General features: G+C 53.3%; 1 protein-coding gene across 2 annotated transcripts in view; it reads right to left on the bottom strand.

Moving 5' to 3' along the window:
* ZBTB16 (zinc finger and BTB domain containing 16) overlaps positions 1-26,739 on the bottom strand; it is a 54,735-nt gene that overhangs the window by 3,190 nt on the left and 24,806 nt on the right. The window contains exons 2-5 of one of the 2 annotated variants that reach the window (XM_005531089.3): positions 24,244-24,341; positions 16,129-16,215; positions 2,309-2,479; positions 21-188 (exon numbers count right to left, since the gene is read on the bottom strand). In XM_005531089.3, the coding sequence (XP_005531146.1) occupies positions 21-188; positions 2,309-2,479; positions 16,129-16,215; positions 24,244-24,341 (524 nt within the window). Of the gene's footprint in view, positions 1-20; positions 189-2,308; positions 2,480-16,128; positions 16,216-16,812; positions 20,953-24,243; positions 24,342-26,739 lie in introns of those variants that run through there. The other variant, XM_014259821.2, reaches the window with a different exon arrangement.

The raw sequence follows: 26,739 nt of genomic DNA, 5'->3' as shown, positions 1-26,739 counted from the left end.
ACAGACACCCCAGCATGTACCTGTGTGGACTCGGTAGTGGGTCTCCAGCTGGTGTTTGAGGCTGAACTTCTTCCCGCAGCCGTTGCACTCATAGGGTTTCTCACCGGTGTGGATGCGCTTGTGGCCCTTCAGTGTGCTCTCGTCCCTGAAGCAGCTGCCGCAGAACTCACACTCGTAGGGGTGGTCGCCTGCAAGCACATGTGGGGGTCAGGGCTGCCGTGACTGCTGTGCCACACCAAAAACAGATCCCCAGCCTTTTTACCCGGGCAGCCGTCCTGGGGACAGAGCATCCCAGTTTCCACAGTGCAGTGTGCTGTCCCTTCATGCCTGTACAGACGGAATGCTCAGGTCCGTGGCATGGTAGAGAGACTGGAGCGTGCTGCAACCCTCCCTCACCAATTGCCAGGTTTTTCGCCCAGCAGCACCAGCACAGACCCAGCCCTGGGTATCTCCCACACTCCAGACCAGGCAGCTGATAAATGAACTCTGGTTCAGCACCAAAGGCAGAATGATTTGAAGGAAAGGTGAGGGCTCCAGCTACTTATTTATTACAGCCGCGGAGGCAAGGACAATAAAGATAGATTGATCGTCCGAGACTTTGTTCATGAATATTTAAATATTACTGATTTGTCTTGTCACTGTAATTACAATTTCTCTGTGCCGCATATCCTACAAGCACAGTTTATGGTAAAGAATGGCGAACTGTATTTCACTTGTCCTGCTGCAGATGTGCGGAGCTGCCAAGCGTGTAATGTTCCCCGCATTTCATACATTTTCTTCAGCTGTGAAGGCTTAAGTCATCCACAATGACCTACGTTTTTTCATTATCCCCATGTCAAACTGCACTCGTGCCTGGGCATAAATTGTCCTTCTCGTTATATACTCACATGCCTGTGCTTTCGCTTCCTCTTTGAAATGATATTTTACTCTCTCCCCATTTGCCGCAGCCCAGTGCTGCGGCCCCTCGCCCCCTCCCGCAGCTGCTGCCTGGGCACCTGGGGGGAGGAGGATGCTCAGGATGCAGTTTGGAGCCCCCCTCCAAAGGCACTGCAGGCAGTGGGCTGTTGTTGACTTTCCCCTCCCCATGCCCAGTTCCAAACTGCCACTTTGGCTTTTGATCCCACAGTCAAAGACAGCAATTTTTCAGCCAGAGGCAGCCAGTATTTCCATCCGCCCACTTTTCAGGGGAGCCTGAGCCCATGGAGCACCCTGGCCCTGGGACAAGAGGGAGCATCCTGCAGCTGTGCAGGATGGCACCACGTGGCACGATTAAATGCTCCTAAAGCGCTGATGATCCAGTGTTTTTTCACAGCCGGGAGCTACTAAAGCGGCAGAGGTTGGGGTGGGACACGCGCAGCCCGACCCGCAGCCCAGGTCACCGGATTACTGGCTATAAATAGCTCCAGCACTCAGCATTAACATGCTTATCATCGACACACGATTCCCATTTCCCACATTGGGAGCCCTAGCCCACGTGTGGGTCTGGCAGCTGCCAGCCACTGGCTGGACAGGGCAACCCTCCGTGACACCACCCACACAACCCCCAGCAGCCACCTTTATGTCCCTTTTGGAGATTGTGTGCATGGCCCCTGCCTGAGAAGAGAAAGAAGGGACATCCCTACTCAGAATATGTTTTTGTTCCCTGTCACTAACAGCAGTGGTGGCAGTGAGGGTGCTCCCACCTGTGTGGGCAAAGGATGGGTGAGGAATGCTTCACCCAGGCAGCTGTGAAGATCTGTGGCACTGGCTGTGATCCTGCAGGCTCCTGCTCATCCCTCAAGAATCATCTCTTTCAGGGGTGTTTTGTGACTGGCTCAGAATGATGGTGCTGATTGTGTGGCCAGGACCACGGAGCTGCCCAGGGATGCTGTCGGAGGAGCTGAGGACACGGTGTGGGCTCTTTGAGGACACGGCGTAAGGCGGCCAAGCTGTGCTCTCCCGCTCAGCAATCCTGCAGCCAAGCCCTGCCCCAGCAGGGCCACGGCAGCACCAGCTACACGTAGCGCAGGTCGCCCTAATCCCATTAGGGCCGAGCACCAGCTGATTATGTGCATCTACCGCCGTAAGCTGATGAGGCGGATATGATCGCACACCCCCTAAGAAGGTCACGTGCCACCTCAGACCAGATCAACTTATTACACACAGCTTTTTCTTTTTTTTTCTGTTTTGTTTTGCAAATCCAAGCCACTTAGTCACCTCCACGCTTTAAATACTAATCACCTTTCTTCCCCCCATTTCTTTTTACGCCTGGGGAAGGAGCATGTCCTGGCTGCCCCAGCCCCGAGTCCCCACGGTGGTGCTGCCGTACCTGTGTGGGAGCGCAGGTGTCTCTTGAGTGCGGTGTGGCTGGGGAAGGTGCGGTTGCACTCGCTGCAGATGTAGCTGCGCACCCCGGCGTGCACCTCCATGTGCTGCTGCAGGGCGCTCTGCGTCTGAAACCGCTTGCCGCACAGCAGGCAGAAAACGGCCATGTCTGTACCTGTGGGAGAGGAAGAGAGCCTGCTTAGGTACTGCCTGGCACCCCAGCCCACTGTCCCATCACCCCACTGTCTGGGGGTCCCCACGCCCACGTGGCAGCAGGGATGCTCTGGCAGCAGAAGGGACCCCAAGAGCTGCAGGGCTCTGGGTGTCATTGCAAGTCCCAGCAGCAGGACCCTGGCCACCCTAACCCTGCTGAGACTGGCCCTCTGAGGGGAACAGCTGAAGAGGAGAAGTTGCTCTTATTGCATTGAAGGCAGTTGGGAGCCCTGGTGATGCTGAGGGATGCCCAAACACAAGGCATCTGTTGGGTGATCACCGCATCCCCACACACCTGTGAGAGCTGCTGAGCTCAGACCTTGTGATGTCCCAGGGAAAGAGGACCCCAAGAAGCGCCCCATGAAGCTGCCCTGGGGAGGAGGAGACAGGATGTGAGAGGGCGACGTGCCCACCCTTGTGCTGTGTGTGACCCCCAGCCCCAAGGCAGATCCAAGCTCCAATCGCTCCTGGGTACAAACCCAGCTGCAGCAACACAACAGGGACAAAACCCCAACCCAGGTGCTCGTACCCGTCCATAAACATCTCAGATCTCTATGCCATTAAGCAGTTTGTTTTCGCTTATGCATAGCTGATTGTTCAGAACTGTGAGTCACTGCAAATTGTATTACGCAGGGAGATTAAGCAAATAAATGCTCGCTTTTTGGAGACATTAAAATGTGAGGACTATGGAAATAAAATTAGCTAGAAAATTGTATTAGCAATTCATTAGCAGCACAAGATGTTCAAGGTAACCAACAAATCCATGCAGCCTTCAGGAACAGCAGGGGCAGAGGGCTGCTTTCCACACTGCCAAAATCCAACCCCAGGGAGACCACCAGGACCACAGCACCATGGGGCAGGGACATGATGGGCAACAGCACTGCCAGCGCCATGGTCCTGCCTGGCGTGCAGGCAGGTGACAGGGAAGGATGGTCCTGGGCAGACCCACACCTCCAGACTGGGAACCATGCACAACGGGCATCCCCGAGAGCATCTCAGTTCACACTGTCACTTTCTCTGGCATTGTGCCATCACCCACCCAGGTGTGGTGGCACACCGCGGTCAGCTCTGCCCTGCTGGGGATGCAGGAGCTGCCTGGGGGGATGCTCAATCTCAGCTTTGCAATGAGCTACCCAAAAATGCTCTGAAATCAGAAAAAAACCCAGTGAAATGGGAATAAAAGCAGCAAGAGAGGTGGCCCCACACAGGAGCTGCCTTTCTCCCTCTGCAGGGATTTATCCCGGGGGGTTGCAGGCTCATGTGCCCCCCATGCAGCTGAGGACAAAACGCTCCCGAGAGAAAAAAAAAAAATTAAAAAAAGGAAAAAAACAAAAAAAAAGCAGGCAGCCCCGAACGGGCAGTGCGAAGCAAATCCCAAGAGGTATGTGGCCCCGCGGCCCTCGGCGGCCCCGGCGGTGACAGCAGGACGGGTCAAAGGTCCCCGGGGCTGAGCCCCCAGCGCCGCGGCCAGCTGCGGAGCGGAGGCCCCGGCCGGCGGGACGCCGGCCCCGATAAATCTGCCGCCAGCAGCCCCCGCTGGGGCCGGGGACAATGGGCTCCCGTGGGGGCGGAGGGCAGGACAATGCTGCTGGGCCGGCGCGCGGGGCCGTAACAAATCCTCCCTGGCACCGTAGGGCCCTCATTTGTGAAACTAATTGGCCCCCGCTTGAAAAAAAAAAAAAATGGGCTGACTCCAGCAGCCACAGTGACGGGGACGAGCTGCGTCGTGCATGCACGGGGGGACAAGGCTGCTCGCTGGAGCTGGGCATCCCCCAGGCGCTGCTTCCTGAGACCTGCAAAGGGCCGTTTCTAATTTCTTTTTTTTTTTTTTTTTCCTTCAAGTAATGTATCAGTAAATAAACGCCCCAGACTGGGAGGTCGGTGAGTAGCGGCCCTAGCGTGTGAAGGCACACGGTTCCAGTTGTGCTCTGAGAGCAGAGCATCTGTGTCACACAAAGGCTGATAGCGGCGGGGCGCAGAGGTGGAGGATGTGGGAGATGGCCCCGCATCCCGGCATGGAGCCCAGCAGTGCGACACGGAGCTCAGGCAGCGCTTGCCCCCAGCCCGGAGGCTCCGCAGGTGACATTCTCCAGCAGGCACGGGGGCGCGGCACACCGGGGTCTGCTGGGCACCGTCCCACTGCCAGCCTTCAAGTTGCTCGATTTGTTTCTAGGCTACATGTCAACTACGTCACGCCTTTGGAGAAAGGACGGGAAGTGGGAAAAAATGGCAAAACACTTTGTGAGGGTGCCACACTGGGTGCCACAGGACTCAGCCCTGTGTCCTGTCGTGAGTGCATTCCTGGGCTCCAGCCACAGAAGCCCCGAGCCAGCCCTCAGCCACTGGAAGAAAAATCACCCCTGATAAAGAAATGCTGCCGCCCCAAATCAGTGAGAGACGGATTTATTCATTTCCCTGACATTTTAATGGTTTCTCCCCTTTTTGCGGGAAGATGATTACAAATTAAGCAGCATTTAAACGCTTTTTACTGTCAACAATTAAAAGGGGTGAAGGCGGGCGAGCAATTCATTCCCCGGGAAACGCGCTGGCTCTCGGCGGGCGCCGACGGCCCTTCCCTCTACTGTACACTGCACAATGGCCCCGAGCGCGCCATTAATTTTGCAGGACGTTCAAAAGCAAATTAAAATATAAAAAGCCCCTGGGCACAAAGATAGATACCAAGGGAGGGGGCAGCGTAGGTCAAGCTCGCTGAATTGAAGTCTTAGCAACTGGGGACGTTTAAGCACAGCCCCGCACGCCGCATTCAGCTGCCACCTTTGCCCACTACCCCTGGTTTCTGTGTCCCTGCCAGACCCAGTGCTGCGCCAGCAGCTGAAAGCCCCTAGCGGGGCAGCTGTTAGCACTGCCACAGGGTTCCGAGGTGGAAGCTGGACTGATTTGGGTGTTAGGTGCTCTTTTAGTAAGTGTGTTGGCCACATCTTGCAGGGTCTTTTTAAATACGAGGTGGTCCCAAAACTGATTTTTAGGGGAGGGATGCTTGATGGAGGGAGGGAAAACCCTATGGCTGCAAGCCTGGAGATGCACATCTCTGTTCTCCAGCAGCTTCATCCCAAAGCAGCGCAATCGGCAGGGACGTGATGACGAGCGAGATGCGGTGTGTGACAGCGCGCCCCGTCCGAGTCACAGCGAGGGATGCTGCGGCACCGCAGCGTCGAGCGCAGCACCGCCCCCCGCCCGCTGCCTCTGCCAGAGCAGGAATTAAACTAAAAACCGGCGTGGCGACGGGTGAGGGAGGCAGGGTGGGGTGGGTCTCCCTCGGCACTGGGCTCTGGTGAAGTTTATGGATGCGGGAGGTGCACCGCAGGAGAAAGGCGACACGTCCCCTTTAAAAGGAAATATAATTTACAGTGTGCAGCCAGGCGGGCCATAGTTTCAATCTCGTTTACTATAGAGAAAACTCTGCTAGCTGTTCTCTATCCCACAAATCCGATTTAATCAGACAAGCCAGCCAGCGTGGCTTGAAGTAAAAACGGATAATTAGTAAACAGAGAGCTACTTCAGTGCTTCATTGGCATTCGAGCCGGGCTAGTGTGTCGCATTTAAAATGCAGTCTGATGAAGTTTACAAAATCAAACCATTTGTTACTCCTATTGAAGAGGCTTCAGGCCACTTGCAATTAAATTGGAATTAGTGCTTAGAATGAGATACAGCAAATTCATACTAAAAAGGGATCTGACTTTCAGACATTTGACTTCAAGTTTTTCCCCCCATGCTAGAGCACGCGTGTGTGTTCTGGCCTGCCGGCCCCTCAGTGCCCCTGGCAGCGCTGCCAAGCCAGACCTGCTGTGTGGCTGGGGAATGGGGTGACTCGGGGATGCTGTGGCAGCAGGGGAGGGGGGACAAAGGGAGCACTGCCACTATGCCACTAAGCAATCCCTGCTGAGCCCCAGCACGGTGGCAGCACGGGCTGGCAGTCCCCAGGCACGCAGTGCTGTGCAAACCAAACTGCCCCTCCCTGAGTTCTCTTCATAATGCTGCCATCTTTCCCTGCCTGTCTTCAGACCCATGCTATCAGACTTGAAAAATGAGCCATCCACCGTTCAAATAATCAGGAACACGGAATGAAAGGCTGTGGAGGGGCGCACTAGGAAGGCTCCAGCATTATCACAGGCATGAGCATGCTCCCATCAAAGGATGCTGACAAAGCCTGTTGCTGCCTCATGCACACACCCTAAAACCCCCAAACCCTTGGCTCAAGTCCTGATAATTCAGGGTCTTCCACAAGGCTCCCTCCTTCACTCTTCATTTTTAACATCATCTCTTACATGGTGCATGTCCCAGAGGTGACCTGACACTGCTGCTGTCCTTACAACAAAGGTGAACAGCTCCAAAACATCCTGGCCATGCAAAGCAGGAGCCCAAAGGCTCTTGGCACTCCTGAGATGAGACTTCAGGGACATCTGATGATTTCTGTCAGCATGTCAAAGGCTCTCTACCAGCCTCTACCTCCCAGCCAACACTGCTGGCTGCTCCTGCAGGGGAAGCTGCAGGCAAGCGTGCAGGAACTGCAGCACTGGGGAGGAAGGTGCCATTGGCAGTGATGGCCAGAGAGAGAACCCTCCCTTTCAGCCCTGTCTGCAGGAAGGCTGGGAGAGGCAACAGTGCTGGCAAGGGGCACATTGCCTGGAGCGTCCCTGTCACGGCTCCAGCACCCAAGCTCAGGCACAGCTGGCCTGAAGGTGCCCAGCTCAGCTTGACATGAGGGACCCTGGGATTACTGAGCACATCCTGCTGTCATCGAGTTAGAAAGCGGGCACCAGCACAGGTCTGGGGACACTGGTGGTAGCACCAGCACTGAGGCTGCATATTGCCCCAGGATACTGGTGGATGCATGTGCCAGGTAAGAAAATCAATTCAGTTTGGGTGTCTGTTTTCAGATTATTATGAAACCCAAAGTGGTGTTTTTGGTGGCAGCACTGAACTGCACCCACAGGCAGGTGCAAAGGAGCCCTCCCTGAATGCTGCTGTTGGGACACAACACCTGCAGATACCTGCCTGGATGTAGGGGTGTTGTGCAGAGCCGTGTCGTGTGGTGCCGCCTGCTCCTGTACTACTGAGAGGTGATGGCATTCATTATTGTGCTGAGTCAAACAGCCCCTACAACCTCCACAGTTCAGTGGAGAAAGGGGGAAAACCCCCATAAGATAAACACAGGAAATACGTGCATTTTGTGCCAGAGTCACCAAATCATCCCAGTTTCAAAGGCTGCCTCTGGACTCCACAGCTTGGCTTCTGTGCTAATTAACATCTTAATGGAAGGCAACTTCTCCCAAGGGGGCATTTGTTTGATTCTTATTATTTACTTAGAGATAGCACAGCTTTCTTCCCAACTTTAACTGACTATGGAAAATTAATTCTTAAAAAGCAGCCAATGCTGCCTGCTCTCCTGCCCCTGCTGGTTTTCCTCCTGGGCTGGATGCAGACACTCCGGCTGCAACAGGAGGGCAGGGCAAGCTTCTGGCACTACCTGCTGCCTCCATGCCAGCTCACCCTTTTACACACACCAAGGAAAACCCTGACATTTCAGAGCAGTTGTACAACATTGACCTTGCAAGCATAGGGGATTAACAAACCCCCCAAAATAAATGCCTCATTTTTTGCTCCTGCAGTGATGCACAGGGCTGCTTCCCACCCAGCCACGCTCCTGCTCTCCCCATTTCCCAGGGCAGGATGCACATGGAGGATGTATGGGACGCTGGTGCCCGCAGCAGCCTGGGCAATGGGTGCCAGGCCCTGAGCTGCAGCTCTGGCATGGGCAGCTCATGCCTGCTGGGGGTGATTTATTCCAAGGGCCATCTGGACCTGGGGAACAAAGTGGTCCCGTATCCTCATGAACTGGCTCATTAGTCACACCCTCGTAGCTTGATCTTTCTGTCTTCCTTTAAGTATGGTGGGACAAGAGCATCCCCTTCTTGCCTCCCTTTTGGCGGCTCGTTGCTCCCCCGTGCCCAGTTGGTGGCACCTTGTGCCTTCCCCACCACCCTCCATCTCCATCACTGTCACCATCACCATCACCTTCCCTCACCGTGTTTGCTGCGATTGCTCAGGCAAAGCGATTACGAGGGCACGTGCGGGGAGGGAAGGAGCCAGGCGACGATTAGCGGCGGTGGCTTTATGGCAACAGGCACACAACTCATTCGTTTCATGTTTTGCAGAATATAAAAGCGCCGAAACATTTTAATTTTAAATTCTTATCATTGAATTTACTGCTTTTCTCTCGCAATGATTTGTGTTGCTTTTTAATTTTTACAGTCTCTACAGAAGCCAGATGCTACCGCCTAGGGCCAAAATAATAAAAACCCGCTGCAGTCGCGAGTTACAGAACAAAAAGGAAACGCGCGGCTGACAGAAGTTAATATCTCAATTTAACAGTGCTGCTCCGCTAATGATCCTTTGATATGTGTTTATTTAGAAAGGTCTGATCTTGACCTTGAAAGCAAACTAAACCGCAAAGTCTTTATGAGAGGAGAGAAAGACTTTATTTATAGACTGGCTTTGCGTCAATCACGGCAGCAGCTGGACCCGCGCTGGGTGAAGCTCCGCGGCTGCCCGTGGGCCCAAATGGGGCACTCAACAGGAAATGCGTTTTTGGGAGGGTGTGGGATCAGCTGCCATTGGGGACCGCAATGTGTACCCCATCTCCAGGGCAGGATGCTGAGCAAACCATGGAGGTGCAATCCAAGGGATATGGGCCAGTTCTGGGCCTGTGAGGGATGTCCTTGGGGGACAGCACTGGCCCAGACACACCCCTGTCCCCAGAACAAGCCACTCTGGAGTGCTGCATGCCTAACTCCTTCTTCCAGCACTGGAAAGCGCTGCCTCTGCTCCCTGAACGTGGTTCCCGGGCTTTGGAAGGAAGGGGTGTGTTGAGCATCACCCCAGTCCACACTGACAGAGCCTGAGCAGCCTTTCCTCTTCCTGAAGAAACCGAGTGCTATGCAAACCTGGCAGAGGAAGTTTTTAAGGGCCAATCCTTTTTATTGCATTTTCACCTCCTGACTGGGGGAGGTGGGAGGTTCTTGAGCTTTTAATGCTTCTAGCTTGGGATAGCACTGTGGACACTTCACACCTATGGTGCGCTGTGCTCTCCAGCACAATTTCCACTTTGTCAGGCCAAACCCTTGTTTGAAGCCATTTGCAGTCCCGAAAGCCTGAAGCTGGAGGCACATCCTCCGTGCAAATTGGTTATCCCAAAGCCTTTTTTTTGTAGGGAATATCTATCAAAATGTATCAACACATATTAAACCCATTCAGGCAGACTCACTCATGATCATCCTTGGCAAAAACCATCACTCAGCTGTTTCAGCCCTAAAGGTACCGATGGAAAACTGCCCCTCTTCCTGGCAAAACACATCACCTGGCCAAAATACAGCAATCTGGTATCTGAACATCTATGTGCAACACCTCCCTTTTGTGCTGCTTTCCTCTAAACTCAGACCATTCTGGAGGATGCCAGATTCACCCCTGCCATTCCCAAGGAAGCTGTGCATTGGGACACCTCCGCCCTTCCTGAAAACCAGTTTCTCTGGGGCAACCAGTGGCAAATCATGGTGGCATTTTTGGCCACTGCATCAGATGGGAAGCTGTCACACTTACTCGTCATCACTGCACCAGCTTCCCCAGTTGGAATTTAGACTGAAATCAGCTGAAAAAACAGTGTGACTTTCTGCTGAAAACCCAGAGTATTTCCCCCACTGCTTCTGAACTGTTGTTCAACTGATGTGCTAGAAACTGATCCATCTCCCAAAAAAGAACTTTGGTGAGGAGACCGATGGGTCTTGCCATGGGAGACCACTATCACCATCATCACTTGCCATCATCCCAGCTGGCAGAGAGCATCACCTGCCCATTGCCAATCCATTCCTCTCATGCATCTCTCTTGTTCGGGGTGGCACCATTCTGGCATCCTCCAGTCCCATGGAGCTGTCATGAAGCCCTGCTTCACACCCCAACCAACAAAATGACCTTTGTGGCACTGAGGCGGCTGCCTGGCAGAGCCTGGCCAGTGGAGCGACCGGCTGCCGTGAGGCACAAAGCCGGGACTCGCAGCATCTGCTTATTATTCCTGCACCCCCATCATTAAAAAAAGAGAAAAGATGAAAAGGCCCCCTCGGCAAAGCCGGGGAGATGTGGAGCGGCACTGAGCGCAGCCTGGCCCCCAGTTGTTGGGGGTTTTTGTACGGCGGGGAGACGCGAATCCTGGGGGACAAAAGTAACTGCTAAGGTAAGTTAAACCTTGTCGAGATGAACTTTCCTGCTACTTTTAATTAAAAGTTCTTTGGAATTAAAAAGGACACTATTCAGGAAAGGCTGAAAAAAAAAATTCATTGACACCAGCCCGCCCCCCTCCCCTTTTTCCCAAGGAAAAGAAAAAGCTGTTTTTGTGTGTCTGCTCACCCAGCCCGCACTGTACAAAAGGAAGCGGATTTGCAGCAAGACACATGAGATGACCCCCTGACCCCGAGCCGCTGAAAAGTCCTCAATGGCATAAATACCAGATAATCAATCACATACCAGGAGGGCCGGTCCCCCTGCCCTCGCCCCCGCCGCTGGGTTTATGAGAGATGCACTGTAAACGGACACCGGCTCCTGACGGGAGGCCCCTCTCGGCATTCCTCTGCTGGACCAGGAGACCCCGGCCGCCTCTCAGACCGTGTTTCATCCCTCTTTTATAAAGCCCAGCATGGAAATGCCGAGCATCCTCAAGCTTGCCATAGCTGATCTCTTGTGCTCCAGAGCAAAGGGGGACAGAGACATCTCTCTGTGCTCTGGAGAGATGGCCAAGCATCCTCCGTGCCACCACAGGCCAGCGTGTGGCCAGTGCTGAGCTGGGCATGCAGAAACCAGGGAGAAATCGGCCCCATTTACAAAAGGCTTTGCTTTTTGGGGGGCTGGCTTTGTGAAGCCTTCGTGGGTTCTAGCAGTGACTACCATGTCATGCTGTGTTCCCTTATGGTGCTCTGACCAGCACCCTGGATGCCAGCAGAGGAAGACTACTGAGTCCTTCCTGTGCTCCAGGGCAACAACAGATGTTAAAGCTTTCAAGGGAGGGAAGGGAAAAAACTTGCAGTGATACTGCACTGGTTTGGTTAAATGGGGAGCCACTTGGCAACTAAATTTGATAATGCTTTTGTCCACGGGTCAGAGGTTAAATATGTTCACACTAATCCCCTTCATCTAGAATTAAAGGACAAGAAAGTTTTCTCCGTAGCTTAGCAAGAGGGCTTTTCCCATCGCGCTTTAAGCAGTATTTGCACAGGAAAATTAAAGGTGGACCATTGGCCCCAGTGCCATCGTGGCTGTACAGCTCTGCCACGCTCCCATCTCCTCGCTTGTTTTGGTGAATCCACCAGCTTGCATGATGCCTGGCCTCGTCACATTTCCCCCTGTGTGCAGCAAGGAGCACAGGGAATTCTTGCTGCCATTTGCTGTCAAGGTGGCAGAAGCAGCCGTGGTTTGGGAGGCAGGGAGATTCCCGGCTGCAGGAATGCGCGCCAGGACTCAGATTTCAAGTGCTGTCACAGGACATTACTGTCAGACAAAGGGGCTCTGTGCTGTGCCCCTAGGACCCACTGCCCCCAGACCCTCTGTGAGCTGGGGCCAGCACCTGAGCATCCAGAATCCACTCTTGCACCCAACAGAAAATCTGTGAAGCATCGACTGTCCAGCACAGCCCAGCAGTGCCAGCGCTGCCTCCCCCCACCGGGACTGCGGAGCCCAGGCGAGCACGGGAGGGATAATTACCTCTAAGCATACTTAATACTACACTGCATTATCTCCAGCTATGGAGAAAAGCATGATCCAGAGGTATTTCCCCCTGAAGCCTCATCGGGCTGCTCTCGGAAAACCCTCCTGAGTCCTGGGAAATGGTAACAGAAAGTCACAGGCAGCCCAGCAAGACGTCAGCTTGGTTTTGGTAAGGAAGTGTGCCAGCTGCTCTTGCTGGCTGCTTGTCCCAGGCATTGCTCTGATCAAACTGCAGAAGAGGATGCAGCAGGACAAGCCACAAACAGCATAAGCCACAAACAGCATCTCCCAAATCTGCTGCTGGAGCAGATACATTGCAGATGGCAGTTGGTGGCCAGTGGCACCGCTGAGACAAGCCCCAGCCACCGGCAGAGTCATGCCAGCTTCCTAGTGGAGCTGGCCTGACCATTAATTATGGTGCCACACTGAGTGTGAGGCAAGCAGAATTTGTATTTCAGTGTGATTTATAGCTCACATCACCAAACTCACGTGTTATGTTCCACTTGCTCAAAATCTGTCATTTCCACACTGGAAGAAGCAGTGTGCCGTACATCTGCAGCACCACCGCAAGGTTTTGGGCTGGAACCATTTTGAGGCAGAGAGAGCAAAGCCAATGCGAGGAGATAAGACAAATATGTAATAAATTGAACTCAATGTACGTTTGCCAAGAACAGGGGCGGTGTGTGCTCGTGTGACAGTGCAGCTCCGGTGCAATGCCCCCTCCACCTCCTCCAGGCTCCCACACACTCCTTGGCAAACCCAAGCCAGTAATGGGTTTGCTGGGATGCTCTTCTATGGAAAAACACCGAGAGCTCTGGCATATAACACAAAAATAATTTATTTTTTTTTTAAAAATCCCCGTGCAGTCGTTGAGCAACACTTGCCACGGGACCCAGCGCGGGGGCATCCTGCCACCTCTGCTCCCAGGTTCCTGCTCTCACACGCCAGACCTTTCTCCCTTTGTACCTCCACTTATACTGCACGACTGTTTTGAATCTCTAAAATAATGTGACAAGTTAATGATGGCACAATTATCTAAATGTTTAACAGACATGTTATCTAAGTGAATCGGATTGAGATTCCATCCCGCTGACAATAAACATCAATGGGAGAGCAGAAAGTGATAGGCAAATTATCGCCAACCCTGCAATTTCAATGCTATTAAATTTGGAGGAATAACAGCCCTGAGGCCTGTAAACTCTGAATAAAATAGACCCTTGTGTTTGGCCAACTATTAAATCAAAATGCTACCAACATCCCAGCAAAAGAAAGAAACGGGGGGGAAGAAAAGGGGGGGAAGATATAGAGCTTTTCAATTTTCAGTTACATGTTGATTTTATTAATTCTTTTCTGCTGCTGGTGTCTCAGGGCAGAGGATACGAGGGATACGAGGGATGCGAGTATGGGATGTAGGAAGGGAATGCTCGCAGGGGATGTGGGCAAGGGGGAGTGAAGGGTCCTGTGCCATCCTTGGTGGCGCGGCTGGGGGCACGCCAACCCCACAAATCAAAAAGCCAACTACTTGCCAGAAGCAAACATGCTCTATAGTAGGTGTCGCTCATGCCCACGTGAAATTGGGTCAGGAGTAAATCTGTGCTGTCCCGCTGACTGACACCGGCTGCCGTGTGCTAACTGCCTTGGCACACGGGAGGAAACTCGAGACGAGTCACCTCTGATATTTATAAACGTCAGCACGAGCCCAAAACCCGTTAGCACGAACACCGCTCGTGTGCACATCCCGACTCCCAGCGGTGCTGCCTGGGGGTATTCAGGCTGTCATCTCAATGCATTCTGGTTTTTCCTCTACATTTGAGGAGATGGGTAAGGAATTTTCCATGCTCTCCTCCCCAGCACCAAGCTTGTGCTGCTGGAAGATGAGCCAAAACAGTTGCTGCTTTTCCTATTGCAGCGGGACGGGGGCCAAGGACAGTACACACCCGGAGAGGGCGTCTCGGCCCCGTGTCAATGGGGCTGCACACAGCTCTGCCAGCACCCTGCTTACAAGCAAGAAGTACTTTTTTGTATTTATTCTTGTTTTTTGCCTTGCCTCAGGAAGCGGGGTGTTAGTTTTTTGCTGTAGAGATGAGCAGTGCTTGGTGCAGCACATGTACAACAGCCCAGCTCTGTGTTACCGTCATTCAAAGCAGCAGGGAGGGCAGTGCGGAAAACAAATAACATAAAGGGGGCTCTGGGTGCTGAGAGTCCACCTGAGAAATAGCCCCATATGCTGAAAGAAAATCCCAGAACCCTTAATCTCTTGCACAAAGCTGTAGGTCATGTGGGGAAGCAGTGACTTTTGTGAAGAGGTCCCACATCTCCCCTGAACGCTGTTTTTGAGTAATGTGGGTAGATTTGGTCAGCCTGTACCAGACACGCTGCCCGGCTTTTGACGCCATCCCTGAAGGCCTCTACCTGCCCCTCTACCTAAAAGGGTTATGCATTTCTTTTACCTGGAAATTTGGAAGGTCTTTTGCCAGCCAAACTGAAGCTAAGGGCAAAGGGAGGACACCCAAAACAAATCTGTTCTGGAAGGTGCTATTATTTGAGAAGGGGGTTAATTATAGCAAGGCAGGGGAGGGATGCTTTCCATGCCAGCAGAGGAGAGGAAATGATTCATTTTGGCTGCCCTGGCCACTCAGGCCCTCTCTGCCATGTTTACAGCTGGAGGCAGTAATGACAAGCTGCCCTTGGGTCTGTGTCCCCCTGCTCTGCTTGCCCGTTGCCCTTTGAGTTTTGGCACAGTCCAGCCCCAAGGATTCACCAGCCAAAGGGGGTTTAATCCCTACAGGAGTGTCAGCGTTGTTAGCCACACTGCTCTACATCTGCAGGATGGTTTTGGGTGCAGGCATCATTGAGCTCCAAGGCTGGGCTCCCACTTGTCATCCCAGGATGCACAACAGGTCTGGGAAATAGAAGGAAAAGGGGAACCAGCTGCAATTTGCTTGTCCACTTTCAACCCCCTGCCTGGGCTTGGGTTGTTCAGCCCTGTGCAGCCAATCCCTCACCGTGCAGGCTGCCCCTTCACAGCCCTTCTCCTCAGCCTACAGCATACAGGGCTTCCAAACAGACCTGGCATGGCAAATCCCAGCTGTATGGGTATGGACAGGGAGGGCAAGTACTTCAGAATTTATGGACTGGTGCTTGGCCAGCACAGCTCCGCGACGGGGTGGTGGCTGGAGCCATTCCTGCCTGGTGACACAGCACTTTGCATCGATCCTCGCACCCCCAGAGTGAAGTCAGCTGGGCTCTCTGTGCCAGCACCAAGCACAAACTCACTGCCAGTGGCATTTATCAGGTCTTTCAGCACTGAAAGACGAACCTGTGCTCAGTTAAACTGCTCCCGATATAGCACAGGAAGAGCAGGCGCTCTGTCCTGTTCCAGTCTAGATTCGGAGGGTGAAGGGCTCTACCTGGGACTACCCAGTTGTGAATTCCCCCAAGCAAACCTTTCCCAGCCACGGCAGCTTTTGCAAGAGGCTTAAAGGCTTAAAGAGATCCTTGTGCTCCTGATGGTGGCATCTGGGAAGTGCCAGAGCAGAAACAAGGCAGAAACCAACTTTTGGGAGGTGTTTGGACAGGGACAAGTTTTGCGTGCAAAGGGGACAAATGACCTCACGTTTGCTGTGCCATTGTTTCCCATGTTAATGCTGAGCAGTGGTGTAATAGCACTGCACCAGCTGGTGCCTAAATCTGTGCTTTAGTGTAAGAGGAACTGGGGCTGCCTGGCAGCACAGAGGCAGGAACTGCAGAGGGTCCAGCTCTCTGTTGGGCAAAGGGTGACAAAGGCAGCCCAAATGTTGAAACCTGTGCCGAAATGAAGGGTGGAAGGGGAGGGCCACGTACCGGTGTGTGTCTGCCGGTGCGTCTCCAGGGCATCTTCCTTCGAGAACTGGGCACCGCACTGATCGCAGACCAGGGCTTTGGCACCCGCTGGGAAGAGAAAAGGGAGAGGAGGATTATTCGAGGGACACAGAGACACACACCTGAACGTGCACATGGACACTGCTGCTGCCATTAACACTCCAGGACCAGAGCCATGCAGGGGTTTCACGTTTAATGTCCCCTGTGCAGCCAGAAAAAGCAGTGCCTTGTTCAGCCCTGTGTTCCTGTCCCTTGCACATTACAGCAAAATACAGAGCTGCTTGCCAGGAAAGGATTATTATTATTTTTAAAAATCATTAAATTTCAATGCATTTCATTAGCACTGCAATTTATCCAATTGCAATTTGCTTTCTGTCCCTTCCCATCGTGGCTGGTGCTGCTGGTACCCAAAGATGCACCTGATCAGGGATGTGACTGGAATGGGACAATTGAGCAAGAAGCTCAGAGGCATCTCTGACTATTGGAAAGAGATGTGGGATTGGGGGCAATTCTTAGAAAATTACTAGCAACATGTGCTTCTGGTTTGGGTGAGGAAAAACCCAGGATACCCAGGAGCAGGTAAGTAACTTCCAGATGAAACCAGATTAATGGTGCACCATATCCAACAGCATTGAGGGACATAGCCACAGCCCCATTTCGAGATTTGATTTGTATGTTGTGAGGAGCTGAATGTTACAGAGCAGCATTCAAGGTGGGGGCACTGCCACGCAGAATGCTCTGCTGCCCATTTCCAGGGGTCCACACCGCCTCTCTCCTCTCCTTCCCACCCCACCAAGCCCTCTGTCCCACAGTTAGGGTGGGATCTGGGGAAAGGTGGGTGGAGAAGGCAACAGGGAGAGAGGTATCACAAGACGCATTGAAAAGAGAATTCCTTTGCCTTTAAATTGTCTCGGTAACGGCTGGCTCGCAGGCAGAAATATTTGGCAGCAGTGAAATTAAAAGTGATAAATTTTCTCGCCAAGAGCTGATCGATAATAGAGGTCTCATCTGTTAATCAATATGACAGTCTGCCTGTTTACTGTGCATATGTTGTTCCCCGCCGCCCTCGCTGCGATGTCAAGTTTGCATTCAAAACAACCTGAGTGCACCTGGGCACCTCGGCTGCTCCAGAGGGGCAAACACACCCAAACTTTGGGGTGCTCCAGGGTGGCTCCCTCACAGCTGCCACCGGCCAGGGGAGCACGGGCCCGGCACAGCAGCAGGGATGTGGGGCAGCGGGATGCGGGTACTGCCGGAGGTCTCCTCTCCAGGCACAGCAGGAGGAGGCAGAGTGTGTCCGTGCAGGTGCCGGGATGGGGAGAAGCCGCCGGATCGATAGGGCAGCAGCTCGGGCTGCCCTCAGCCCCGCACACGGGGCGGGCAATGCGCAGCCCGCAGTTGCCAAGGCAATGGCTCTCCATCGCCACTCAAAGCTCCGCCGGCCCCACCGCAGCAAGGCGTGATCCACGGGGACGTGGCAACCCGTATCCCTGAGGATGCAACAACTGTGGCAGCAACAGGTTGTGGCCGGGCAGGGCGGCTGCCGGAGCGTGCCCGCTCCCTGCGCACCGCTGGCCATTCTGCGCTTGGAGGGGCTGCACCCGCGGGCCAGCTAAACACCGGGTTTGCTTTTACCTCCCCCATTTCCAGTGAGACTAGCGGAGAGCAGAGACGTGCCGGTGCCCTCCGCAAGCTGTGGCCGGAGGGAGGCACAGCCAGGCGAGGCAAAGGCAGCCAGCATCTGGCTGGGGGGCGGGCGGAGGGGGGGGAGGAAAAATTCCTGGCGAGGCGAAAATAAACAGGGCGAACGCAGGGAGGAGCCGGGCGCACTGGCTTACATAAGGAAGCACAGTGTGTACCAAAACAGCGGACCCAAAAAAAGCCGGAGCTGTCAGAACAATGAGTACAGACGCGGGGCATTTACAGCAGGCGCTGCCGTACAGTTTTATTTACAGTACCTCTTATCAGCGCGGGAACAGCACGCCGCCTGCCAATTTCCAAAGGCCAGGACTGCGTGTTCTTTCCCTCAAGTAGATGTGTACTCCAGGCGGGGGGAGGTTTTTCTTTTTTTTTTTTCTTTTTTCTTTTTTTTTTTTTTTTTTTCTTTTCTCATCAGCAAAACAAAAACTGATACGGAGCCAGAATTCCTGTAATGTACACACGCCGGCGGGGAGGGGGAGGAGGAGGAGGAGGGCGGCGATTGAATATGTAAATAGTTCAAGGTTAATTTTACTATGTGAGTCACCGGGAAAATGTCATCCAACATCTGAGCTTATTATAACAGGGCTCAGAAAAAAAACCACCACGGCTTGCTGTTTGTTATGAAAGGGAGCAGGACACGTTGGAAAGCGGAGCTCATGGCAGGGCTCTCTTCTCCCCCCTTGCCTTTCTCCCCGCTTTAAACAGGAACCATCAGCCTCTCTGAACGCACGCGCAGGTTTGGGCAGGGTATATTTAGCCAGCGCCTCGTATCGCCTACTACATAAAGATATCTCCAGAAGATCTTATCGATGGCATGGGACGGGACTCTGCGTGCTGCCAAGTATCGGCCGTGTTTCGGCGCGAGCCTTGCTGCTGGCACCAGCCCCCTGCCGTACATTTATATCCGCACAAGCAAATTTACAGCCCCTGCCTAATAAAGCTCCCCGGTGCAAACGGGTGAGGAGCCGCTGCTTGCTCCATCCTGCGCGATCTGCGCAGTCAGTGCTGCCCCATGTGCACCCCAAGCAAGGCTGGAGCTGCCCAGGTCTGCAGTGCCCCCAGCAAAGCCACAAAGAGGGGCAGAACTCAGGCTGGACTTCATGATCCTGGAGGTCTTTTTGAACCTTAATGGTTCTATGATTCCATTATTTCATTTCCCCTCCAAGAAATGTGAGGGAGCAGGCTGTACGGCAGCTCTGGGGAGCGGGATGCCCCACGGATCACGACACAGGCAGGGGCTGCAGCTCCCCCACAACCAGCCAGGCTCAGCTCGGCGGGCTGGATGACAGAGCTCATCTTGTTTCAGCCACCATCATCCCAACAGTCCCTCCCAATGCCCATCATTTAATTACTTTATTGGGGAGGAGAAACTTCTGTGGGGCTATGGAAGTGGCACTGTGAACTCTAGCTCAGGAAAAGAGAAGGAATAAAGGAAAAAGAGGGACTGCCAGCACACTCTGGAGGAGGAGGAAGATGGCTATGGGAGGAGGAAGATGGGAAATTGGTGAGGAGAGTGGTGGGGGAGGATCCAGCCTTCCCTGCTGCTGTTTCGGCACAATGGCCCCGTCAGTAGAATGTGACATCCCCTCCCTCATCAGAAGGGATTAATAAAAATTTGGGATTATATATTATTAACAGACTGTAATTGGTGAGAAGATGGAGATGTGGGGGGGGAAATATGGATTAAAAAAAAAATTGGCAAGAAAATTTATGCACTGCCGTTGCTTTACTACCTAATTAATTCAGTAATTTCAAAACCAATTTTATTTATGTTCCGTTTACCACATCAGAAGTGCAAAGAAAAAAGCACCAAACCACAGTGATGCTAAAATAATACCTCAAGGCATCTATTTTTAATCAGTGAAAAAAAAAAATGGGGAAAAAAAGAGAAGAGCCAGCCCGGCTTCTATACAATCTCTGCCGGGCAGACCACCAACTCGGGGAGCGCAGCAGCCGAGCCCTCTGCGAGTGCCTTCCTGGCTGCCGAAAACAGAGCTTGTCAAAAAAAAAAACAAATCCATAATGGCCTGAGGCTCCTCTCCAATCTATTTTCTGCTCAGCTGGTTTTAAATGAAGTTATTATGAGTCATTAAAACACCCGCAAGCCTGTGGAAGTCAGCCAATTACAATTTTAAATTTAGCCTGTTCTCTATCCCATTCTCTTGTTTTCTTCTTTTGCCCACATCAAGCCGCTTTTGGATTTTTATTATTGCCATTATTATTATTATTATTATTATTATTATTATTATTATTACTATTACTATTATTTCCCTTCTCCCCTGTTTCACCCAAGTGGAAGAGACAAGTCATGAAAATCTCTGTGCTAAAAAAATACAGTGGAGAAACCCAAGAAAGGCTGAAAAAAGACAGAAAAGACAGAGCTGCAGAGCAGGCCTGGAGAGTCAGCTTCAGCTCCTGCTTCCCAAAGTGCCAAGGAAAGGTAATAATTAATATCAGAAAAAGTGAGGTGTGGGCATTACAGAGCGAGGAGGAACCTTGAGTTGGGGTGCTGCAAACTCGTGTGAGAAGGATGCTGTGGCAGCATCTCACGGGCTCCCTGGAGAGCCTCGGGAAAGCACCTGGAGTGATGGAGCAGGGGCTTGGGGCTGGGTGAGGTGGTGGTCAGCGGCAACACCATCAGCCAACCTTGGCCAGGCAGTGCCACCAACTCCTGCACGACACAGGGACCACTGGAGCAGGGAGTATTTTCATTTAAAAAATAATAATTAAAATTGGTAATTATAATAATTAACTTGGGATCCCAAAGTGGCAGGTTTTTACACAAGCCCCCTTCCTCCTGCCCCTGCCAGTGCCACTCTTTCCAGCAGCATCCTCTCCACAGGGAAAAAATGACAGACCCCATCCCTGGCAGCCCCGCACGGCGAGCGAGCACGGCGCGTACTGCACAGCCCATAAAACTCCAAACAGCCTCCAGACACTCCTGCAATCGTCCTCCATCAAAACACTTTGTCTTGCATACAGAAATGCGGCGGGGCGCCGCGCGGAATACCAAATCAGCCCGTGACGGTGCGGGGAGGCGGCTCCTTGGCAACCGGGGGGGCTTCGCCACCGCCGCCGCTCGACAGGAAACAAAATCTGTCAAGCCTGTTGGGCAAATGATAAACATTAGCGGTATTAAAAACAACACAAAAGCGGCGTAAATGGCTGGCGAGCGTGTGGGGAGGGGTGGGCAGGAATGAGGGGGCTCCTGCCCCACTTGCCCCCCAGCCCAAGTGAGGGGAGTCTCCAGCACCACAGCCTTGGGGGAAGTTTGGGAAGCTTCCCCCCTCCAGCAGAAAGCGGGTGGGCAGTGATGGCCACGGACATTGTGAGGGAACAAGACGGACGGATGGACATCGGACGCGTTGGGCACATGTGAGGGGTCCCGGTACCCCGCTCTGCACCCACCTTCAACAGCATCAATAGCATCAGTAATGTCAATAACGTCAATAACAAGGGGTGGCCAAACCAAGGGAGAGGTGAGAGACGGTGGGTGAAAAATAAACGCGTTTCATCAGGTGAGGGTGGGGAGAAGCAAGAATCTGGCTTCAGCCCAGCGGCCAGGTCCAGGAACCCGGCCAAAACAGGAGCTAAAAAGCAAACCATAATTTTCTGGTCTCAGTTCAGGCTCTTGAGGCAGAGAGGATGGGGAGGGGAGGGGTGGGGGCTAAGAGAAATGTATTTTTCATCAGCCAGTGTATAATTTATAAACAGCATTAAACAGTTTTTGTTTTCTTTCTTCCTCTCCCCCGTGAGCGCGGCTTGGCCGGCAGTCAAGCCTGCATTAATTTCTGCTGTGGGTACAGTGTGTTCTTGGATGCACATCTGCGGATGATCATAAACGCGGGAACGCTGGCAGAACATCCAGACCTGCCGGCAGGCCGCTGACATCACCCGGGACCGAGCGCGGGACGCCGGCCAGGCGGGGCGGGGGGGCGGCGGCCCCGGGAGCCGCGGCGGTACCGGCCGGGCTCAGCCCGGCTCCGCCCCGCACATCCCACCGCCGGGGACAGCGGGCAACGCTCGGCGGGGGTGGACGGCCCGCGATCAGCCCCCTCTTCTTCCACTGGGCAGAGGGAGGCGAGGGTGGGATGCGCCGTCCCTTTCTGTCTGAGGTGCCATCCCTAGCAGCACGCTGGTCCCTGCTCCTTGGGCAGCTCGGCCATCACCCAGCGGGACCCTGCGGCTTTCTTCTGCCTCTCCTGATGATGAAGGAGCATATTTGGGTAGGGAGGGAGGGTGTGAAGCAACACGGCAGGGGTCTGCTGCCTGTATGTTGCCCATGCTGCCCATGAGCACCCCTGCATGCTACTGGCTATTCCCACCGTTCCCAGCCCAGAGTGGAGAAGGGCAGCACAGCCATCTCCACAGCAGCCGTTTCTGCTGGATGGAGAGGCAAAGCAAGCTGGGACAGGCAGAAACCCCCTTTCCTCCCTGTCCTGGGGAACAAATCCAGATCACAGCAGGGGCTGAGTAACCAGCATCCCAGGCTGAGGATGAGCACCCACTGCATCAGTTCTGGTGAGGATGCAACTGAGGGAGCAGCAGTGCTGGGATCAGCCTCTCTGGTCAAACCAATGGTGCTCGGAACCACAGAGCCAACAAGCTGGGTCTCCCACCTTGCCTTCCCTGACAATTTGCTTTTCCGGGAGAAGGGCAACTCTCAATGTCAGCATTAGAGGTCTCTGAGTTTCTCTGCCAGCAGCATGGGCAACAGGTAGGGAAAGATTTTGCAGGGTATAAAAGGCTTAACATTTACACTTTATACTGAGAGTCAACATGGGGCTGAGTATCTACCCTTCACCTGCATGGCTGTGGCACACCAATGCTGTGCCCAGCCCATCCTGCCACAGAGCACCACAGCCCCCCAGGGCTGCTCCCCAGCCAGGGCCTCCATAGGAACCTTCACCATAACCCATCAACACTTGGGTGGGGAAGCTGCAGATGTCAATCCCCTTAAACCCTTTGGCACTGGGGCAGGAGAAGGGTGCCGGGGGCATGATCCATCCCACTGCAAACTCCTCATTAAACACACGGTCCATTGGTGTGGAGGCAAAGCCGCCTTCAGAGCTGAAAACAAGCCCTGCACCAGTGCTCCAGCACAACCTCACTGTGTCCGGGACTGGTGGCAGGGGGGAGGCGAGGGAAGGGGTGCAAAGGTCTCCTGCTTTAATAAATAACAGCACTGGAATTCACAGCGGCTGTTTGCGAGCTCGAGGCAGAGCTCTCCCCGCCCCCCCCCGTCCTCGCCGGATTTACAAAAAAAAAAAAAAAATAATAATTAATCCTGTGTGATGACAAGCTTGGCTCAGTGTTCACTGTACATACTGTACCCACAAAGCTGGCTGCCTGCCAGGGACAGGCTGTGAGCCAGCGCGACCATAACAAACACAAGCCGTGCGTGCCAGTGCTGAGGGGAACAGCATCCTTAACCCCAGTCCTGGGGGGGACCAGAATCCCCACTCAGGGGGACCAGCATCCCCAGGACCTCCCCCAGCAACCTGCTGCTGCAGGCACCCCGAGGAGCTGGTGCCTGGCCCAAAAACCGGTGGAATGGAGATGGGGTCAGGGCTGGGTCTATTGACCTAAACATCAGAAAGCAGCAAGTGGCCAGATGAAGTTCCCCACTACCCCAGGACAAGAAGACAGTGGGGAAAACAAAATGAAAACAGACAAAAAAATAGATAAAAGTGTATAAATCCATTTAAAATACAATACAGCTTCCCTGCCAAGCTACGTGCAGGGAGATCTGTGGCTACTGTACCTGCCACCCCCCAGAGATCTGTCCTCAGAGCAGGAGGACAAGGACTCCTGGTGGTGTCGAGGTCCAGGGGTCCTGTGGCTGTCTCCAGCTCCCCACATCAGACTCCCAGCTGTGCCAGGACTGTACCCCCAAGGGGAACATCAGCTGACATGGACTTGCAGAGCACAAGTCTTCCCTCCAATGCAGCGCTCTAGCCCTCCCCTATCTATTTAATTAAAGGCCCTGCAGCCTGTGAACCTGCTACTTGGATTCATTAGTCAGAGAACGCCTAATTCTGCAGTTTTGCTAACGAACCTGAGGCTGGGGCCCGAGGTGGGAACAATGCTCACGCTACAAGCAGGGCTGACCATGAGCAGCTGCGTGGCATGTAGAGTTTGTTATTCTGAGCTGCTTGGTCTGGAAAATATTTCCACAATTAAAGAACTGAAAACAAACTCCAAAAAAGAAAATTTAAATAAATCAAATTACTGGGCACCGGAGAACAAGTTTGCAACGTGCTGCCCGGGGAAGGGTGCAGCCGGCTCTGCACGTGTCTGCTGCAGGGGAGACGTGTGAGCTGGGCAGCCACAGCGTCCCTGGATGGACAGACAGAGCAACCCCCTATCCCCAGCCCAGCCCCCCTCCCAACGCACCTGAGTGAGCCAGTAAGTGCATTCGCAGCCGCAAGCTGTCCAGGAACCGCTTCCCGCACAGCTCGCATCCGTATGTCTTCATCCCACTGTGCAGCTTCCTAGGGGAGAACAAAGAAGGGTGAGTCCTGAGATGGGGGGAAGTGACCCAAAACAACATTGAGAAACTGCCTGGTGCTTCCTGCAACCCACACTTTGCCTAAAGACACTGCTGGCTTGAGAAGCACTGCAGGGAGGGCATGGATAGGGGGTCCCATGTGACTCCCCAGGACTGAGGAGACAACCCTCTCCCTGTCAGTGTTTGTCATTGTTGCTATTGTTGGAGTCTTTCAATAAACCTGATAAATCTGCAGTCTGGAGTTAAGGCAAAATCTATGCTGGCAAACTCCTTCCCCATGTTCTGAGTGTTTTTGAAAAAGGAACTGTAATCCAAAAAAAACCCTGACCACTTTAAGAGGTTGTTTGTGTGCATTTCTAACCAAATCCCAATTTCCATCCAAATTCAGCATGACACAAATCACAAGCAACAAACACAACCAGCAGCTCGCAAACAGGAAACATGCCACTCACCGTTTCCTGGCAGGTACACACTGAGCTACACCCAGGCAGCATTGCACAACCTCCAACTGCACCTCCCACCCCACAGTGCTGAGCATCCCCCACATCCTGCTCACCAGGAGGGGCCTTTCTGCCCAGGGCATTGCCCACAGGCACTGATCACCCCAAGGGGTGTCAGGCTCAGCCACAGTGGCCAGACTCTGCATTATTGCCCATTCTGTGGTGTGAAGACATTGATGCTCCATCTTTGGGTAACCGAGCTCTGGACTAAGTGGGATGACCTTTAACGGGCAGCGTTAAAGGAGCACTGTCCAAGTCCAAAACTCTCAATGAACCCAACCCAATTCCATCTCCTTCCCAAGACATCGCTGTTGCCCCTGGCAGCCCTCCAGACCCATTTCCCCTCCCCTTTGGGACCAGCCACTGCTCAGCCCCCACCACCCCACAGGGGAGCACTCGGTCCCCACAACAGCCTCTGCTGCTGAGGGATGTGGAGGGACACGGTGCCAGGAACATGTGGAATGGGAACTTGGTGCTTTATTTCACCACCTCCACGGTGACAGACTCTTTGCAAAGCCACCTGGCTCTGTGCTGGACAGCCACGCTGATCAATGCCCCTGACCCCCAAATGCATGGGCTGCTGCCCCAGCAGCCCTCGCTCACCACGAGCTACTCAGACCTATGCTGGGAGGACTCGGGACAGCAGCATGTGCAAAGTTTCAACATCGGATGCTGTAAACAGAGAAGTATTTGTGTGTGTTGAGGAGTAACACAGCCCAGAGCTGTGTGCTGACCTCTGATCACAGCCACCATTTATCATCGTGCCGCAGCAGGACGAGAGTATTTCTATTGCCTTGTGGCCATAGACAAAACAGGAATGGTCCTGTCCAGGGCTGGATGTGGACCCTCTCGTGGGAGGGCTCAGCCCCAGCTGTGCAGGCTTGCGAGGACCATGTGCCTGTGAGCTCCTGCTGTACTTCCCCTGAGGTGTAAGTTCTACTGGTGCAAAGCAGCTGCTGCTCTGACTCCAAGCAGGATCGCCCCTCGCTGCTGCAGAGAGCCCAGAGCCCCAAACCACCCCTGCCCCACGGGGCTCAGGGGCTTGTTCCCTGGCTGCCAGCCCTGCATCCCACCTTGCAGGATACTGAATAGCAGCACGGGAAAAGTTGGAGCAGAAGACCCCCTGATGTTCAGCAGTGAGTGAATGCTGCAGAGCAGAAGGGAGAAGGAAGGAGCAGGAGTTGGTTTCAACTCTCAACTTTGCTGTATAATGTAATTATTAATCAGGCTTGTCCTGAATTCACTGTGTCATAGCAGAGGATTAGGAGTCATGCACGAATTCAGGCCAAGAAGGTTTACAATCCAAAGGATTTATCTGCCTTGCAAAAATAAATAAAACACCAGCCTCCTGACAGGGCTCTGCTGCCAGTGAGCAGCTCAATAAGTGACAACCTTCTCATTTTGCATTTTTAATTTGGGACATGCCTGTCACACTCCCTGGCTCGGGCTGTGCTCACTCCTGCACTTAACACCGAGTTAAAACCACTTTGTTAGGAAGACCCATGTCATGCTCTGGGTCCGTACTGTCCCTTCTGAGGCCAGAATGCCTTTTCCCCGAATCACAGTCTAACTGGTTAATTAGTTCAAGTAAAACATGGAGGTTTGGGGCTTTTTTAAGCGATTCTCAATAAACAGAAACAGAAGGACAAGTTTCCTACCCCTAAATCTCCCAAACCTTTGGCTAGCACAACCTCTTCTCCCATCTCCCCAGCACAGAGTGGTGAAACAAGGAAATGAGGAGACCCCAACCGCACTGGTGTCACGGTGCCCTGGAAATCCACCAGCCACTGCCCAGGGCACTACGATGTCCCCAAGTCACATCCTTTCTGCATTGTTTCAAGGGGGCACAGGGGCGCTCAAAGAGTAATTTAGTTGCAATAT

Source organism: Pseudopodoces humilis, chromosome 25 (genome assembly GCF_049639895.1).
Source record: "Pseudopodoces humilis isolate 2021_Gansu_Grassland_sample_001 chromosome 25, ASM4963989v1, whole genome shotgun sequence".
Taxonomy (NCBI): Eukaryota; Metazoa; Chordata; class Aves; order Passeriformes; family Paridae; genus Pseudopodoces; species Pseudopodoces humilis.
Note: the sequence above shows the minus strand (reverse complement) of the source record. Positions and strands in the feature narration are given on the sequence as shown.